Here is a 19,067-nt window from a genome sequence, read left to right as displayed (position 1 = left end):
GCCGCACCGGCACACATAAATGGAGAGATACAGGAGGAAGAATTGCACCACAGCAGGCATTTAAAAAAAAATATCAAAGGAGGTATATTTGTTGTTAATGTGTAGCATGCAGTGAAAATAGATCGGAAACTAGCTCTGTGTACAAACCTTTACATCCAGGTCTGGAGCAGTCCTCCTTCCATTGCTTTGCTTTTTTTTCTCCCTTCTTCTCTCCTTCCCCTCCAAGCTCCTGCTGCGATCTGGAGGTGAAGCCTTTTCCCTCAGAAGATGCTGTGCGGTAGTCACAAATAGCACAAATATTTCTCTCTTCTATCTTTTGAGTCTTCCCCTTTAGGGTTTGTAGATCCCGATATTTGTATTTAACCCATATCCATCCTAGCCATATGATGCTCAGTGTCTAGATTCTGCTCAACACAGGACTGTTCCACCCCAGCCAATACCCCTCCCCCACACATGCTCCCTCTCCCTCTTAAAGAGATAGAAGCTGAACCACTGGAAGCACAGTTTGTATTTGAGCTCCACTGCGTCCCTGTGGGCATATGCTGCTTTTCCTAATTACGTAGCCTAATTTCTCTCCTTCCTCTGGTTAAAAGAAAACGACATTACAAAAATATGAGGGCAGATATTGGTATTCTTTTGTTTATTTGATGCATTAACTGGGGATGCATTGTTTTGTTTATGGTTGGTTGTTATTTTACATAGAATATTGCCATAGGTTAATATCTTTTCTTCTATATCTGGAACACCCAAATAAACAAAACATTGTACATTGTTCTCCAAATCATAAATTAGCAATCTGTATTTGCCTTTGATATTTACCTTGATTTACCAGATATTGTACATGATATTGCTTTATTTCAGGCAGTTTTTGGGTGTAGATTTTACTTTAAGAATCTGGACATATGTTCCTTGTCTCACAGGTAACAAATGCAACGGTGACCCTTTCATGCTCATTATTACTTTGGACTCATTACTTTGGACATTTTGTACATCAAAAAAATCTTCACGTTTAATATTGAAAAGTAATGTATTGTGATTTGAAATGTACATCCAACTGTCCAATTCACATAATTTAAATATAACTAAACCGAGAGATAATAATGTCTGACGTGGTAAACACAAGATCAAAATGTAGTGTAAAAATCTGTGTCCCTGTATTTTACTATCATTATTTACTAGCATATTAACAGCATACATTTTATGCAGTGGTCTACATCAAAACACAATTCAGATGGCACTGGCCACTGACATACTCAATTAAGTTAGGTGAGGAAACATTTTGATCAGTTTTTCTGACTAACTAATAAACTAATACAAAAAATGGTTATAAAAAGGTTATTCAAATAGAGCATTTAATTGAAAAGCATTGTATTATAAATGGTGTTCCATCTCATGCTGTGTTCCAGGAATGGTTACCTGGCAGCATTATCAGTGGGTACAGCAAAGGTAGTGAATAAAAGAATAAAGAGGACATCTATGTAGTTCAGATAACTTTTATTTCAGGTTTTAGGTTTTTATTTTCCAAGTCACTGGCAACATTGAATACCACATGCACATAACAGAAAAATGGCAAATGGACCATTCACAGGCAAAAAAAAAAAAATGGCAATGTATACATTTGGATTACTCATTACTCATGAACATTGTGGCAAACTGTGAAATCAAAGTGCAAGGAATGGCAACCGATGTTTGTGGTAACAGATCTCAAGGGCCCGATGCTCAACAAGCACCGCCATGCTCCTCACACCACCACACCACACTTCCAGACGCTCGTGCATGCCTTTTATCTGGAACCATAGCAATCAGTTTTCAGATCATATCACATACTTAGGTCTAGGCCACACAGAAAATGTTCAGCTAAATTAGTTTTTATGAATTCTTAAGTCTACTAGGGTAATACTGACTATTTGATCATAATATTGATTTAACATTCAGCTTGATCCACCTCTGCAAAGATCTGGTCTATTCAGTGATTCATCTCAACTTTGGGTACACATTGAGCTGTTACTGGTAAAAAAAGAAAACTTAGGATATGCATTTTACATTTCTGACCCCTCATTCACAAATAAATAATTTGTTTATTTAATACAAATCTATACATTATGACAAGTACAATACAAAAATAAATATGCTTCCATGAGGAAAAGGTTTACTTAATTTTTAGAAATCATTTTCATAATTCATTTAATGAAAAGCAGAATATGCTGTAAATTCAGTAAGGGACAATTATGAACTTGACTATTGTGCCGAATCATAGTATTAACATAAACATCTAAACTTTAGTTTACAGCTCTTACCTTATTCAGATCAAGGACTCTTGGTTGGACCCATGCCTTTTTTGTCTACCTCATCAATATTGCCCTTGATCAGTCCAACTGATAAAGCCTTCATCACCAGCAATTCATCCTGAGACCAATCACAAAATGCATTACCTGAAACTATAACACAAATTATCCATCAACAATAACAACTGATAAAGTATAACAAAGCTATTTACCTTTTACCGTTTACTGGGATTTTAGCACTCTGGACAATCTCCTGAAAGGTGAGCTGTTGATTATTGGCTGGACGGGTTAAGGTCATCTGTGCCAGAGGCGAGAATGAAAAATACGTAATTTTAGAGTCATGAAAAAAAAAAAGGTAATTATTATTTTTTTTTTTAAAGAAATATGGTTTACCTCCATCACACAAAGCAGTTGGATCTTTCGGTTCAGCTTAGCTTCGTTGGCTGCAAGGTCTGGCTGGAACAACCAGAAATTCCATTCTCCTTTAGCTCTCATAGCGAGCATTTAACGTTAACCTTTTTGTACACAAGAACACACATACCATATGTATTATATTATGTTGTTTCATTTTTGAGCAATGGCATAACATAAAATGAATCAATTAACAGAGTTAACTTAAGTTATAAAGGGTAGAAAGAGGAAAACTCCAGGGGCAGGGTTTGGCCGGTCACATTCACTCAGCCCCTAGTGGTCAGATTGCACACTTCCATTATGCTTGCAAAACGCTCAGTTACATTTTCACCTTTGTCCTCTGAGAGAGACTCTCTCTCCACTCCATCACATATTCCATATGTGAAGAATTGACCCACTGGATCAAGGGACGTGGATACAGACACATCGGTGCAACATACCTGTGCTGGTGTCGGACAAGTGCTCGATATTGATCGACACACTGTCCCTTAAGGTGAAGCGATAGTCCCTTCACTCAGAGAAGACATTTTACAATGTAACCAAATGGTTTCTATCGCATTGAGACTATCTCAATTACTCAGTTACTTAATTCCATATGTACAGGGAATCTCTGTAAGACACACCATTACACTATTTACATACCCCTTGACTAGCTAGCACCACCAGGCGTGATAGCTGCTGCCTTACGGTAAGGATACATGCCAGTAAAACGGTCGCTTTGCTTTAAGTGGGCGTGTCGTGGAAAAAAGCGTAACAGACCGGACTAGCGTGCTTGTTAGAAGGCTAGCCAGCTAATATGTTATCTAGTCACTTTTCTTTATATTAGAACTGTCATTATGTTAAAGTAAGCACAGGATTAAATATCTAGCATACCAGGATCAATAACCACCCCTTAAAAGGCCATCCAAGCTTTTCTTTTTAAACGACTGAACCACACCATAGCCCTAAAATTTTCAAACCGTCAGAGGCAACACCAAACAACTTTATTGGCTGCTGCGCAACAAAAACTTCCCCCAACTGTTTTCACTGTAGCCCAGGAGCCAGATGCTACTCTAGGTTTGCCAGCCTTGCCAGGCGTGACTGTCTTAGTGGAGGTCGCTCAAGCCTGCCTGCCAGACGCACAGCTGTCTGAAGAGTGGTTACAGGCAATACTCTGGCAGAGAACCTATTGGACAGAATCTCAGTCTTCAGGGAGAACAAAATAAAAGTTATTGTCTGGTTGCACCTAGCACCAACTCACCAAGCTAAGGGCTGCCACATTCAGGAAATAGTATTTTGTAAAGGTAGACGGAGTTGATCATGCGGCTGCTGCGCAGATCTCCTGTATAGTTGGTGTCCCTTCACTAGCAGTTTCCCTATACATTCCACTTTGAAAAGGACAACAATTGTTCGGTCTTGCGTTGTCTCCCTGGAGGCAAAATGATTCGCTACTCTTGGCCTGAAGCCTCTGGATGAAGCCTCCATTCTCCTGGTTGGAGACCTCCCCTGAATAGCTGATCTGCAGCAGTGTTCAGAGGACCCAGGACATGGGTCACCCTCAGAGAGAGGAAATGTTCATGTCCATAATTTGTGGGACAACTGGCACAGGAAAGGCCACAACCCCTTGCCAGTTGATGTAGGCCTGAACCAGCACATGATGGACCTGCAGGTGTGGGAGAAAGTGCTGGAGCGCCAGGCAAACTGCCATGCACACGAGCACATTGATGTGCTGGCCCAGGCTGAGAAGACAGTGCTGCAAAGGCCACATGTGCAAAAGGGCAAGCAGGACCACCTGAATAGTGGTCGCTATCAGCCCCATCAGGCGGAAACAAAACCTCCAGCTGACCGTTGTATGAAGGTTAAAAAGTCTTCTTTTGCTCTGTGGTCAGGGACACCGTCGCGGTCCTGGAGTTCAGGGTTTTACACAGGAACTGTGTGACCTATCAGGACTTTGCATTAGCCTGCTCCACTTCCTTGGTGGCACATTTGGAGAGGAGTGTAGCTACCTCTGATTCTGACACCTGTCTATGCTGTGGGTCTGGCACTGCAGGTTGAGGACTAGATGCTGATAAAGGGGGACAAGGAAGAATTGCAAAAGGTAGCCCTGGGTCATGATTGAAAAGAGCCATTGGGTTGTCCCTAATGCTTTCCAGGCCTCAGCTCAATCTGAGTGGGAGCGGAGTAGCTAGGGCTAGCATACAGTCAGGAATGTGGAGATAATTGGGGCCCCTGGTGTTGGCGGCCCCCAGTGCAGAGCAGGCAGGCTACACTTCACAGAGCTGCAATCCAAAAAGAATTCGCCATCAGAGAAGGTAGGCTCACGTCTGAACCTGTAAGCCCCAGTGCGATGCGCCCTTTGGAGCTAACTGCCCGGGGAACCACCTGCGAGGAACAAGAACAACAAGGGCTACAACCCGGGAGGCTGCCTCTGACTTCCACTACTTACTTGGTAAGCGGCTTCGTTGTGCTTGAGTAGAGAGTACAAAAAGTAAAAGTCCCACACCAACACAGGTGCCTTAAGTTGCACTATAAAGGCGAGGCCAGTGCAACCGGTGTGTCTTAAAGAGTATCCATGTCACTTGATCCATTGGGTCGATTCCCTATACAATATGTAACGGAGTGAGAGATAGTCTTAATACGATAGAGACCAGGGTATCACAACGTATGCTTATTCAAATACATTTTATGCTTGAGAATAGCCCTTTAAAAATATATATTTCAACTCCAACATTTACTTAAAGTTAGTGTAGTTTTTAGTGGCATCTTGTGGTAAAGTTGCTGAATTGCAACCAGCTGAATGCCCTTCCTTTTACATGTGCGTGCAAGTACCTATGGTGGGCGGCCATCAAATGCCATAGAAAAGCTGGAGCCAGTGTTTTGATTTGTCAGTTCTAGGCTACTGCAGACACATGGCAGCTCAACATGACAGACTCAGTGGAAGAGGATCCACTCTCTTAGCAGGCATAAATGGCTCATTCCAAGCTAACAAAAACACAACAATTCTTAGCTACAGGTAATTACACACTTATGAATACTATATTTCATTTCTACTAATTTCTACAAAAACTACACACTGTACCTCTTGCACCACTGTTTTTTTTTTTAAATAATTTCTTCCTGATGTTAAACAAGGACACAAATGTTTTAGCCTGCCTGCAGCCTATTACAGTTTGGCTTGCATACCTGAATTGAGCATACCATGGTTGATGTTCCTACCATCAGCCAATCAGTTCTCCCCATGGAATTCCCCAGTGTTTCTAGCAAGATTATTCATGTGGCATTTGCGACTGAAATTACTGGCTCAAATTTTGATTTCTACTAATTTCCCCACACACATCTTTATTGTTTGTATGCTGCCTGTGCCAGCTGAGCAACTCAGATCAATATAATTGTCAATGCAAATCAAAGCTGTCTCCAGAGAGAGTCAGACGTCACCTGTTGGCCCCATGTTGTTTTCAGGGCCTGGAACTTCTCACCATTTCCTCAGTTGAAGGCATAGAGGGTGCCTCTGCTTGTCCGTGTTCCTCAGAGTCTCCAACACAGGGTGCATGAGCTAGACACAGATAGCCAACCGTGAACAAGATAACTTCCTTCAATGATGCAGTAAATAGAAATAAGTATAAATAGAAAACCCTTTATTGTCATTGTATTCACATACAACGAAATTTGGAGTGCTGCTCCTGTTGGTGCGACAAGGGACAACATATAACACAACAACACATAAAACACAACAATAGTACCACTAGCTAAAAAAAATGGTAAAAAGTTCACCAAAGTTGTAGACACCTTCTCCTAATAGTCCAGCAAGCCCCTGGGTGATTGCCCTCTCTGGGTTTTACCAAAACATTATAAAGCATGAGTCAATATTTACAAAGCTCCAGCAAAGGCGATCACAGATCTAGCTTATCAACATCCATTTATCAAGTAAATATAACCATACTTGCTGCATCGGTTTTAAGTTAATAATTGGGTGGGTAGGTAGGTAGGTAGGTAGATAGGTAGGTAGTAGGTCATATTTGTTTTACTCTCAATCCCCTCAAAAATATGTAGCAAAGATGACTTATTAAAGGTCTAGTTTTCATATAGTCTTTTAACCAGTTCTCTTTGCTACTACTAACACAAAGCTGCTGTGCCACCTGTGAAATTCCTGCCTTGTCAGGTGCAACAGAAAATAATATGCGGCAAGTTGACAGATCAATCAACATGACAAAAATTTGATCAAGCACAATTTGATTGAGTCAGTGAGGTTACAGCAAACCAACGTCATTTTAAGGATGACTTAACCTGATCATTCATCAAGACATTGTCAATTATGGCGTGCTTATTATGGATTTCAGGCGACTGTTAATACTGTGCAGATATTATAATTACCTGGAATGTCTTTTATATCCATACAACCCAGGCAGCGTAAAGCATCTTTGTACTAGAGAACATGGTTCCCAACAAAGCAATTGTACTTGCTGGATAAATCATAGAGAAAGAGAATACTAAATCATCAAGAAGAGAATACTATTTATTATAACATCAAGTCTTTTATTTGGTGATGATGTTTGGTACCGACAATTTTATATGCAGCATAAATATATTAAATACTTACTCTACATCTGTCTGACTACGTACATACAGACTTATTTCCACCAAGGGTCAACTGGTGCCACAACCTGACAACAGTTCAAACGTTCAACATTTGGTAGTAAAGCACACATGCTGATACAAAGAAGGTGCCATGGGATATGCAAATACACACATAATTAGGGGCGCAAAAAAAAAAAAATTATGACCAAGACCAGGTAACTTCACAGGTCAGTTGATTGCAGAGTAACATTATCCTAGTTACTTATCCAGCTGATCCTGACCTTAACGTTAGCTATTCCTGTAATAAAAGACTGTTTGGGATAGCTGAATTTAAGACTTTTCCATTCCCCAACTGAAGTTGCTTGAAAGATGTGCTGAGGTAAGGCTACTTTTTAGCCCAAGTCCTAACAAGCCAACTTGTCAGTGTTAACTGATAAACTGGCATTCCCAAGTTTGGTAGGTAGCAATCCTTGTTAGTTTACCATTACAGATTGACAGATAGAATAACGCTGATGCCTCACTTCATAGTATAGGTCCTCCAGTGAATGTTACTCAGCCGCCATTTCAGGGGTTGCACTGATGCTCGGTTGTTGCTTGAGGTACCTTGCAGCAGCTTTTATCTTGAAACCTTATCTAAGACAAATATGTCGCTACTAACTCGCTAACCAGCTATCAGATTAATGTCAGGTCTACTTTGGGTAGTTTTCCAGAGCAAATATAAACTCGAGTCCAACTTCTATCAGTTCTACCTATTACTTTCTCAGCATTATAGCCTGTGAGACAAATTTCTCTTTTTTTCGTGTATGTGGTTGTTCAGATAATACCACAAAACACGCTATATCTGGGCCCAACATATTTTTGAGTTTTTCTTTTTTTTATCTGGCCTAATCAGAAAAACTATGATAGCGAAGCTTTGTAATTATCTTGTTGTTGTTGTAATTATTATTTGTAATAGTTTATACCTTCTGAAAACAGTGAAATACTTTGATGTACGCCAACTTCCTTGATGTTGTGTTCTTTTCACCTTATTTTATAAGGTTTACGGTCACTGACGTTAATATCAAGCAACCAATCATACGATGTTTATTTCTTGTGCATTGAACAGCATGTCCTCCACAACCTCGGGCCTTCCTGTACAGGATTTGCAAGCGTAGGGTACATAGAGAACTACTCAGTGATATACAGGCATTTCTTATTTTTCCTATTTAGATGTGACCTATGCGACTTATTGTCGTGCAATAGAGTGGATTTTACTCATGTCTGCCACAGCAGTTCTGCAGTACAGGTTATGTTTTTATCAACACATAATAAGGACATGGTCTACCCCCAAAGGTTAGTGTTTTAGGTCCAATTACGGTAGCTAGCTATGTTTCTTAAGCTGTGTTGACTTTAAGTTGTGATGTTCATGAAACAACAAGTTGGATATTAAGTGTGAAGTTCATACTAGGGTATCCTTAATCTAATTTAATTTAATCAAGGAATTGACGTGGATGCTCTCATCTTTTTAGAACGTCAACCAACACATCTGAGTTATGCACGAAGAAAAGCACATGGTTGGTGTGTCACTCAACAAGACCGAAAAGCCATCTCGTCAAATGCTATCCAAATCTGGTAAGTTATGCTGGTAAGATGGAGAATGTATTGAAGTATTATACTTAAATAAACCAGAACAAAATTAAACTTGATCCTATTACACATCAGGAGAAGCTTTCTCAATTGTCAGTCTCGAGGAATATTTGGGAGAAGTGGTGGGAGCTCTAAACAACAAACTCTTGAGAACATTGCAAAGGGCATCAAGGAACAGGAATACAAGCGGATCGTGGTGATGGCAGGAGCAGGGATCAGTACACCTAGCGGCATTCCAGATTTCAGGTCTGCACACCTTCATCGATGCCGAACCTCTCTTCACCCTCTTCTTAGAAAAAAAGATGGATGTAAAAATGTCACAGAGTAGACGTTGTGTGCTCCTTTGAACCTGGACTACAGTACACAGTCCTGAAGTGAAATCAACCCCTTAGTCTTTCTCATCCACAGATCTCCTGGCAGTGGTCTTTATGACAACCTTCAGCAGTACAACCTACCTTATGCAGAGGCCATTTTCGAAATCAACTACTTCCACCACAACCCCAAGCCCTTCTTTGCTCTGGCCAAAGAGTTGTATCCAGGAAACTTCCAGCCCAACCTAACCCATTATTTTATTCGTCTTCTTCATGACAAGGGACAGTTATTAAGAATGTACACCCAAAACATTGATGGCTTGGAGCGAAGTAAGTCTTCATTGTCAAAATGTTATTCATAACTGAGCTGCATATGTTTCAGCTGCATCTTTGGACACAAAATGCACTCATCTATACATAAATAGTTTGTGTGTGTTTGTGTTGATGCAAGTTGCCGGCATTCCCCCCAAGATGCTGGTTGAGGCACATGGAACGTTTGCCACTGCCACCTGCACTGTTTGCAGAAGGGACTATAAAGGAGAAGAACTGCATGTCAGTGCCTTAAATAACATATTTATGTTTCCATTTTTTTCTTCTGTCATACAAGTCTTGTGTCTTGTTTGTTATTAAATCTTATGGGTTTGATTGAACAGGCCGATGTGATGAAGGGAAACATCCCAAAGTGCCCCACCTGTAAGGGAGTGATCAAGCCTGATATTGTGTTCTTTGGGGAAGAGCTCCCCAAGAACTTCTTCATGTACCTCAAAGACTTCCCTATGGCTGACCTGCTTATCATTATGGGTACTTCCCTAGAGGTGAGCTGAAGCAGAGTTTATGTTGAATTCTATGGTGAGTGTAAGCAAAAGTTCAGACAATACACACATATATTTTTGAATTCCTCTCAAATTATATTGAGACTTTTTTTGTAATGTGGGCTTGTGATTTGAGTGGGTCTATGTGATTGGATACATACCTGAAATGCAGTCACAAGACCCTTTCACCTTGGTTGTCCTTGTTGTTTAAGCATGGCTTTAAAGAAAGTATATATTAAATGTGGGTTCCATTAACAATGAAGATGGATATTAGCCAGTTAAACCATGGTTGTGGACCACAGAAAGTACTGAACTGAGGACCTGGTTAAAACCTATATTCTTTTCTCTACAACCTGCAGGTAGAGCCATTTGCCAGCCTGGCAAGTGCGGTGCGGGGCTCAGTGCCGCGTCTGCTGATCAATCGAGACCCGGTGGGTCCCTTCGCGTGGGGATCCCCACGGTGCACCGATGTGTGTGAACTTGGGGATGTGGTTAGTGGGGTGTCAAAGCTGGCTGACGCACTGGGCTGGACAGAGGAGCTGAAAGCACTCTGTGCTGCTGAGACAAACAAGGTGGGAAATTGAAGTGTTCAAATGTTTTCCTTTTTTTTTGGTCTAATGATTTCACATCAGAGTTATGAGAATATAGATAGTCTCTGTTTGGTTACTTTTCCCCCTGCAGTCTAATAGCATAAATTATGACGGCATGAATTTTGGTGTCCTTTCGCAAAACTCAATGTGTACTGTAACAAAAGGAGAGACTGCACCTTGTGTAAGGTCTGAGTAACTAATATTATCATTATCCCTCTCGCTCGACTTTATTTTTGAATGAACTTGGTCCCAGGTCCTCTCTTATAATATGCACTCTCTCAGCACCCTACATTGTTCTGCAACCCCTAACATCTAGGATGTTTTAATAAATGTCTAGGATCTCCTGATCTAAGGCATAGGACCACTTTTCTGAGATAGAAAGGGTTTGTTAACATTAAACACATTTTCTTGAAAATTGCTTAACTCAGAGAAAATCCAGTCAGGGAGGGGCAGGTTTCCTTTTGAGAGAATGGTAACTTTTTTTGTCTGTTTGTTTTTTCTCTACAAAAGAAGATTGAAGAATGAGATACCCAGTGTCGGTCTCAACTCTGATCCATGAAGGATCTGCCAACCAATGGGTACCAGCCTAAAATCAGGATCCAATCACTTGGTCTGTTTCACTGTAATCCTCATTTTGCACATCTAGGGGCAGGGCTGTTCTACAGAATTATCCTCTATACTCTTGTTTGTATCTGTCTATATTGTTCATGGGACGATGTGAAGGCTCACCTTGCTAGTAAATCAAAATCTTTCTAACGGGGCTCGTCACAGTACTGTTCCTTTGCTTGTGTTTTGTAATGTTGGTTTGTAACCTTAGAAGCTTTGGGAAGTATTATGGACATGCCTATAAGCATGTGCTAGTAGCTATGAGCACTGCAATGGGTTGCCGCTCTGAAAATCCTTCTACCACCTAAAGTAAACGAAGGAAGACACTTTCCTTCCAGATGGGGGTGTGCTTTAAAATTAGAGATACTTTATCATTTTATTCGAATTTTTGTAGTGATCTGTTTCTTTAATATATGTTGTATGTACATGAATTAAAGGTGTAGAGGTGTTCATTTTTTAATCCTCCTACGAAAGGGGTTAAAAATGCTCTTCATGAAGCCAAAGTCTCCCCTTTAGTCTTTTTGTCTTTAGCCTGACACTTCATTTCTTCTGCACAAATATGGTGGGGCAGCATGTGTGCAGTGGGTTTATTTGGGTAATGCCTCTTGCCTTGTAGCCATGCCCTGAAACATTTTTAGTGTGAGGTATTATACACTGTCTTGGCATGCTGGAGTCTGTAGTGCTTTCCAAGCTAGCCAAACAAATAAAGATTCTATTTTGGTCTTGTGTTTATGTAGGTTTAACATAGGAGACATGGAGATAACTTTGAGCAGTCTTTTATGAGAATTTTTTCTACTTACGTCATAAAACCTCAGCAACGCAGTGAAAGCTGACCCTTTAGCCAAAGGGCCTCATAATTATCATCTCCACTAGGAGGAGCTACGGAGCTGGAGAATATTACCATGTGGAGTCAATGCGCTCTACGGCTCACATAATCTATGCCAAGCAAGGAATTGGTCAAACTGAAACTGATAATTAGCAAAAATGTTATCATGATTAAAAAAGCCTAAATGTAACAAACTGGATTAGATCTACAGCTTGTCTTGCAAACTACATGAAACAGGATGTGACTCCAGAGAGTAGTTATACATTATTCAAATACAGAAGGTGTGCCATTGGTTTTGAGGCAGGGTGAGGTGGCCTGCTGTTTAAGTCACATTTCTTATCCCAAAAATTGGTCAGTAATAAGACCGATGCTAAAGACATGCACTGACCTAGATTTCCCTACTGGTTTCAATTGCACCTGAGTAAAAAGAATACTTGATTTGCAACCTGACAGCTTGATCAAATACACATCTGACAGCTTGATCAAATACACATCTGGCTGGCAGCCCTCTGATACTCTCTAACGTCAAAAAAGAAATGTGTCTGCAGGACATCTATGGTTCCTACCTAATGAGGCACAATTGATCATACCAGAAGCTGATGGAAAGGTACAGTAAAAGCTTCTGTATTGCTTTGGATTAACTTCAGACAGTTCCTTGAGTGTAATTAATTCATGTCTGTTTCACCCTTTAACATATGACTGGAAAATATTGAATGCTTGGCTTCAGATTTGGAGCAAAACAACCAGTGTACAGCTAGAAGGGATCATTTCACATTAAGTTACATCTGTAGGCCTGAGCAATCGTGTTGTACCACTTCCCTTAATAAGTCGTAAGTCTTGGAGTCTTGGAGTCTTAGTTGAGCCAAGCATGCTGGTTAACTGCTGGCAATTGCCAAGAAGTACCCTGAAAAAAAAAAACGTCCAAACCACTAATATATGAAGAACTGTAACAGCCTTTTGAAGAACACAGTGGATTCACAGTAGCAGTTCACACATTATTTTATATATAATGATGACGTACATATGCTACCATTTCTGTAGCCTAACATATCTCTAATTAATTATATGTGCATAAAGAGAGGCAATATTGACACGTCTTTTGCTTCTCCCCCAAACATATGACTAGTCTTCTTACTAAATGGACTTGTGGGGAATGATTCTGAGACAGCATAGAGTACCAGCCCACAGTACATTACGTGGGGTGTTAAGTAGGATGCAGAAGCATTGGACTTGCCTTGCTTCACCTTCACATGGATTTTGAAGTACTTTCATCTATTATTCAATCCAAAAAGGAATGGGAAGAAAAAATACTTTTTTTGGCAGACTCTCTGAAGCATTCATAAGGAAGTGCACTCACAACCCATTCGGTTTAATTATGCCTACCATTTTGGTCACACAGTTGTTAGGTAAATGAATGCCTGCTATGCTGTCAATTGGTAAGAATTGTATTTTATTTCAACAGGGAAATTCAAGCTTTTATTTAAGGGCCGCTGTAGAGTCCATCTCAGAACTTTTGATGAATATCCCTCTTGTTTACTGCTAATCAAAAAAAAAAATCCTTTGGCCCTGCGTCTTCCTTGTCAATGCACAAAAATATGTCAGTTGTCTCCGTCTCTCATACCTTCAGAGTTATGAGTATGAGTCATAGTTTGGTTTATTCAATCATTATCCAGGATTAATGTCACAGAGGACAGGAATGTCCTAAAATGGAAAGTTCCTACACAAACAGAACAAGTGTTGGATTTATGGTCAAATGTATTAAACCATTCCATGGCACTGAATAAATAATTAATTTGTTGAGTTCATATTTGTCTTAGCGTCTTCCTAAATAAGATGTTTTTTTACAATGTGGGGTTCATGAAACAACAATGCAAAATAATATTTTTTTTTTACTTTGTTTAAATGGAATTTCTCAGAGAAGATTAAATTAATGATATTTAAACTTGTAAGGTTATCAATGTCAATGACTTGCTGAGAGAGATATGCATTGCTGTTTTCTCCTACAGTTAATTATGTGACAAACTGAAGCATACAGACCATGCTGATGACAGTAATTCCTAAAAGAGTATTTGATGTTTTTTATATGAGCAGCTGAATATTGAAGGGGGAAAATGACATTCCCATATAAATTAATAACAACACGTTATGGTCTGTAGTGTTTTTATCTCAACAGTAAATGCTTCAAATATTTAAAATGTGCATGGAGATGTCTCGCAATAAATTAAGTTTGGGGACAGCAGGGCTGTTTGACTGATCAATCAAGACTATTCAAATCAGAAATGTCTACGGCGCTACTAATCACAATGAATGAAAAACAATGCTTCTTAGGTATGGTTTCCTTGTGAGGACAACACTTTTCTGATACATTTTCTTGTTTTCTTGTAATCTGTAATGGGTAGCTTTCCACATAAAACGTGGATGAGAGAAAACAGTAGGCACCATTAACAAACAAACATACATTCTGCTGTTGCAAACGTAAAAAAAAATAATAGCAAACGTAATCCACCTGTACAAAAGCAAGTGAACAGAACAATTATCATCATACAGCACTTGAATATCTGGCCTACAGTACATAATGCAGTTTCATCATTTCAAGGATCCAACTGCAATTTTGGCGTCCATGTGTGCACAAATTTGCACTTGGCAGGGAGCGGGAATTCTGGGGAGGCCAAGTCCTCCATCTCCAGCCTGGCCTGGGCTAGGTCCTTCTCAATATCCATGTGAAGACAAATTTGCGGAAGAACTTTCTGAACTCTGTATTGAAGACGGTGTAAATGATGGGGTTGAGAGCGCTGTTGATGTATCCCAGCCAGGTTACGGTGCTCATCAGATAGGGGGAGATATTGCAGGACTCACACATAGCCCTGGTGGTGTGCACCACAAAGAAGGGGGTCCAGCAGAACAGAAACGCACCTGCAGTCAGGGAAGGACGGACAGGGGGGTTGACATCTTGCTCAGAAACACTGAAAAAAAGCTCTGACTCTGACATTTTTCTACCATACAACGCACACGCATACTGTTGCATACTGCAAAAATAGGGTGGGTGCTGTGTAAAAAAAAAACAAGGTGCTTTTCACAAACTCTAAACCTGATAGACGTGGATATCAGGAAGTAAGACCTCACTTATTTTAGTGGGTTATGTGCTCAGACTCTCAGCCACTAGAGCTGCTCATGTGACAATGTGCCACTTACAGACTTAGACACAGAGATTTCATCACCTGACGTGTAAGCATCTAATGAGGTAATAAGTTCTTCCAGACCTTAATAGCAGCAAAGTGTAATACAAGCCAGTGTCTTTTGCACAAGCTACCATAGTTATGTCTGACATAATACATAACATTTCATCTATGAGAACAGTCCTGATATTTATTTGGCTATAATGTTAATTGCTACATATGTATTAACCAAATATAGTTATTTTTTTACTTTAATGTATGGCATATTGCATTTTTTATGATGACCAGGGTACACCTTGAAGATATTGCTGGTGCGGAGAAACATGGGCACTTAAATATTCTGTTGGAACGAACTGTTAAAATAAGCATGAGCACACTAGACACTGAATGACACAGAGCGAATGTGACATCGGACTTAGAGTTTTGAGGACGAATAACTACATTTCAGTTGTGACAACATCCTCTTGCAACCTAACGCCATCTGTGTAAACTGAGCGTTAAGTAGTTTTTTAACAATCCTTTAAGATGTCATTAATCACCTTCTAGTGTACCATGATACTTTAACTGGATTTCACATTAAATGACTGTACTGTGTATGCTGTGCTGTCTAAAAACAGACCTCAATTCAGTAAAACTAGTGTTAATTCAGAAAAAGTATGATAATTGCCAGAAATTGAACAGAAAAATGCAGACATACTTAAGCTTGGAGCTAACATCTGAAAGTGCAAAATTAGATTACAAGACCATACAAAGATTATGTGATAATTAGATTTAAAGCTTAAGCCTATAGATAGCTATTTGGTTGTGAATGTCGCTGTTGTGCACTTGTGTTAACCCTAGTCAATCTTTGGTGCTGTGTCCCTGTTTAACCTCATTTCATTCAAACACAGTTCACATTGTTGGAGAGGTCAGATTTAGTAGATAGATCTTTCAACTTTTACCATGCCAAGTCAAAATTTGCTTTCTTTGGGGGAAATTTGATTGGCAAGGAAGAGAAGAACTTTTCTTAAAGACAGTTGCTATTGACATGTGAACTATGTCCACAACAACGTATACTTTTAAATTGAATTGAGTTATGAATAAATCAGAAGCATACGATCCTTTTTACTACCAGTCAGTTGTCTTGTGTCCAACTATATAAAGTAGTAATTTTACCATTTTAAAATGATGCATGAAGCTGAACTACTTTATAACAACATCAGCAGTAAATCAGTGTCTACTTACCTACAATCACCGGGAGGACCTTCATTGCTTTTCGCTCCCGCCCGTTCATTTTGGCCCCCTTCTTCTTCTTGCGGGGCGATGGGCTGTACGTGACGTTCGGGTAAGACACCGTCTTAATGACCCTTTCTTTGTACTCGGGAGGGAGCGAGAATTCTGGCGCGGCCAAATCGTCCATCTCCTCCAGCCTGGCCTGGGCTAGGTCCTTCGCAATGATCCGGGGAAGGCGTGGATGCTGCGGCTCCTGCTGCGGAAGTGCTGAGGCCTGCTGCAGGTTCTGGCAGGTCTGGATGCTCTTCAGCAGTTTGGCCTTGCGGGCCTCCTCCCACTGGCGCAGGCCGTAGAACATGCGGCAGTAGAGCAACAGCATGATGGGACAGGGGATGAAGAATGAGCAGATGGAGGAGTACAGCACGTAGTTGTCGTCCTCCAGCTTGCACTCCGAGGTGTCCCGCTCTGGGACATTGTTTATTCCAAAAAGAATGGGGGAGGCCACAGCAAAGGCCAATAACCAGGTCGCAGAGAGAAGGATGATCTGTCTGTTGTCAACGTGCTTGCGGTTGTAGTGCAGAGGAACCGCAACGGCAATGAACCTGCCAAATAAAGAGTAGAAGGTGTTGTACACACACACTGTAATACCTTAAAATATCAGAGGATTTAGATGGAAACATTACCCTCAACACACGCTTGTGTGTGTGTGTGTGTGAAATGCATACCTGTCAAGGCTAATGGCACACAGGTTGAATATTGAAGCCGTGCACAGCATTACATCCATTGTCATCAGTCCATCACAAACAATCATGTTCGAGGACCAAATACCACCCTGAAACTAAGAAGAGCATTGAGTAAGATAAACTTAAATGTGAGATGGCTGTTGTTTCCACAAACCACATACATATAAAACTAAATCTTCTAACAGACCAAATTATACATCATGCACCTGCTCTAGTATATTTTTTTCTGAAATGTGATTCATAAATGCAAATTAGAAAATTAAAGTAATTTCTTTGAACGCCTACATAGCCTACAGTAAAAGCTGCAATTTGGAGTCCCCAGTACCAAAACTGGATGTATGGGGAGATGTGGAAAATCAATTCCCAAATACATAACCTTATCTCCCAGTGAAATGAAGGGCCAATGTGTTTAAACAACACAGGTTTAATGGTATGGATAGATTACATAAGAAACAGATAAGGCATAAGACAGCTGTCCCACGGTTACTTGACCAAATGAGATACTGTGGACCCAGTGCCAAGCTACTGATCCAATCATGGTGTCATACCCAGTGTACTGAAAGCCATGCTCTTAATCGACAGATTATTTTAATTAGAGCTTAAATCTACAGGAGGTTATAAGACATTCTGGAAATTCGTGTGGATTTTGGTCGATTGTTCACTGTAGCCTTAAATATGCTTACCTCTGCATAAACATACAATGGCAAAACCAGCACAGCCAGCATCAGGTCTGAAACAGCCAAACTGACAATAAAGTAATTTGTTGTAGTTTTTAAAGCCTTTTCCTTGTAAATACTAAGACACACAAGAGCATTTCCACAAATAATGACGATTATTAACAGAATCCCAAATACAAGAACAGGAAAGTTGTAGTGTATGACAGCTTGCTGCGTGCAGCAGTTGGAATTTGTAACGTTGATGGACATCGCTCTTCGCTTTCTCGCAAGGACCGTTGACAGAAAACATTCATCCAAGATGTTGTCGAGACAATATAATCCACTTGTGTGTTCTTATCGATTTCTTGAAAGGTCCTTGTGTATGTCTTGTGCGTGCACTATTTCTTAAGTCCATTTTCTTCAAGGAAAGACCGTGGCGCACATGTCCAAAGACAACCGCCAAGCTCTGTCACCCGAAGTGCGTATCCGCATATATAGGCAACTTGCAAGAAGGGACCTACTGAGGACGATACCTCAGAAGGTAAAAAAAATCTCAGTGACTCATATCAGAACATATATGATCAACTTGGTTGAAGTTTAAATCGGTTGCTGTGTGGTGTCCTGACTGTCAGTACCAGAGACCAATATACTGAAACAACATAAAACATATTGTCAACTCAGAAGTCTACAATTACCCAAGCAACAATCCAGGTCCAAAACGCAATTAAATAGTATTCCAAACATAAGTGTCCAACAGAGAGGAATATTCTGTCTTCTCCCGGTGTTGCTAATCGGAAGTGTTAGGCTACTAGTCTTGTGCCAGTTGAGCACTTCCAAGCCAGTAATCTATCCATTACGTAGCATTATCGTTGGACTTCATAGGCTATGGGTCCATGTCATGATAGAGCACAATAACGATCTGTTAAACAGTTTTTTTTGTGGTAGCTGTTACATATACATGTTTTGGGTTATAACGATAATTTCTCAAGCTTAAAACTGGTTTCAACTTGACAGGCGATTTATTTAGACATACATTCAATCTAAATATTCTATATGAGCTATTATACAATATACATACTATTGTTAGATTGACCGAGTACAACCTAATATAGATGAAAAGTCACGTAGCCTACTTGTCCCAGCTGTTTGTTTTTACATGGTTAGTGATAAAGTGTGCCTGGTCGGTATTCCAAATGCCTCTGGTGGCTTTCATAACAAATGCCGGATGACCAGAGGCATTTGGAATACATATTTATTTT

At 40.2% G+C, this 19,067-nt stretch overlaps 2 protein-coding genes and 1 pseudogene across 4 annotated transcripts; 1 reads left to right on the top strand and 2 right to left on the bottom strand.

Annotated features, from left to right (window-relative positions):
• Window positions 1-1,661: 1,661 nt before the first annotated feature.
• LOC308369160 (26S proteasome non-ATPase regulatory subunit 13-like) lies at window positions 1,662-7,068 on the bottom strand (annotated as a pseudogene). The gene is made up of 7 exons: window positions 7,047-7,068; window positions 6,439-6,503; window positions 6,111-6,228; window positions 2,679-2,741; window positions 2,505-2,583; window positions 2,298-2,432; window positions 1,662-1,787 (listed from the first exon to the last, which is right to left on the bottom strand). The product of its transcript is annotated as a 26S proteasome non-ATPase regulatory subunit 13-like (transcript).
• Window positions 7,069-8,353: 1,285 nt separating this feature from the next.
• Window positions 8,354-11,775, top strand: sirt3 (sirtuin 3). Of its 2 annotated transcripts, none has more exons than XM_080844016.1 (8): window positions 8,354-8,582; window positions 8,759-8,861; window positions 8,952-9,122; window positions 9,285-9,517; window positions 9,639-9,739; window positions 9,841-10,002; window positions 10,359-10,571; window positions 11,103-11,775. In XM_080844016.1, exons 1-8 carry the CDS (start codon window positions 8,507-8,509, stop codon window positions 11,112-11,114), a joined length of 1,071 nt encoding a protein of 356 aa, XP_080700142.1. In that variant the 5' UTR covers window positions 8,354-8,506; the 3' UTR covers window positions 11,115-11,775. The 2 variants fall into 2 exon arrangements, with proteins under 2 accessions (XP_080700142.1, XP_080700141.1); XM_080844015.1 differs by having other exon boundaries at window positions 11,100-11,775.
• A 2,944-nt stretch (window positions 11,776-14,719) lies between these two features.
• On the bottom strand, window positions 14,720-18,078 carry drd4b (dopamine receptor D4b; the record flags this gene model as incomplete). Its single annotated transcript, XM_080843951.1, has 4 exons — window positions 14,720-14,934; window positions 16,422-17,011; window positions 17,135-17,247; window positions 17,836-18,078. The coding sequence occupies 4 exons, from the start codon at window positions 18,076-18,078 to the stop codon at window positions 14,720-14,722; spliced, it is 1,161 nt and encodes a 386-aa protein (XP_080700077.1).
• Between the last annotated feature and the right edge of the window lie 989 nt (window positions 18,079-19,067).

This window comes from Sprattus sprattus, assembly GCF_963457725.1.
Source record: "Sprattus sprattus genome assembly, chromosome: 8".
Lineage (NCBI taxonomy): Eukaryota > Metazoa > Chordata > Actinopteri > Clupeiformes > Clupeidae > Sprattus > Sprattus sprattus.
Note: the sequence above shows the minus strand (reverse complement) of the source record. Positions and strands in the feature narration are given on the sequence as shown.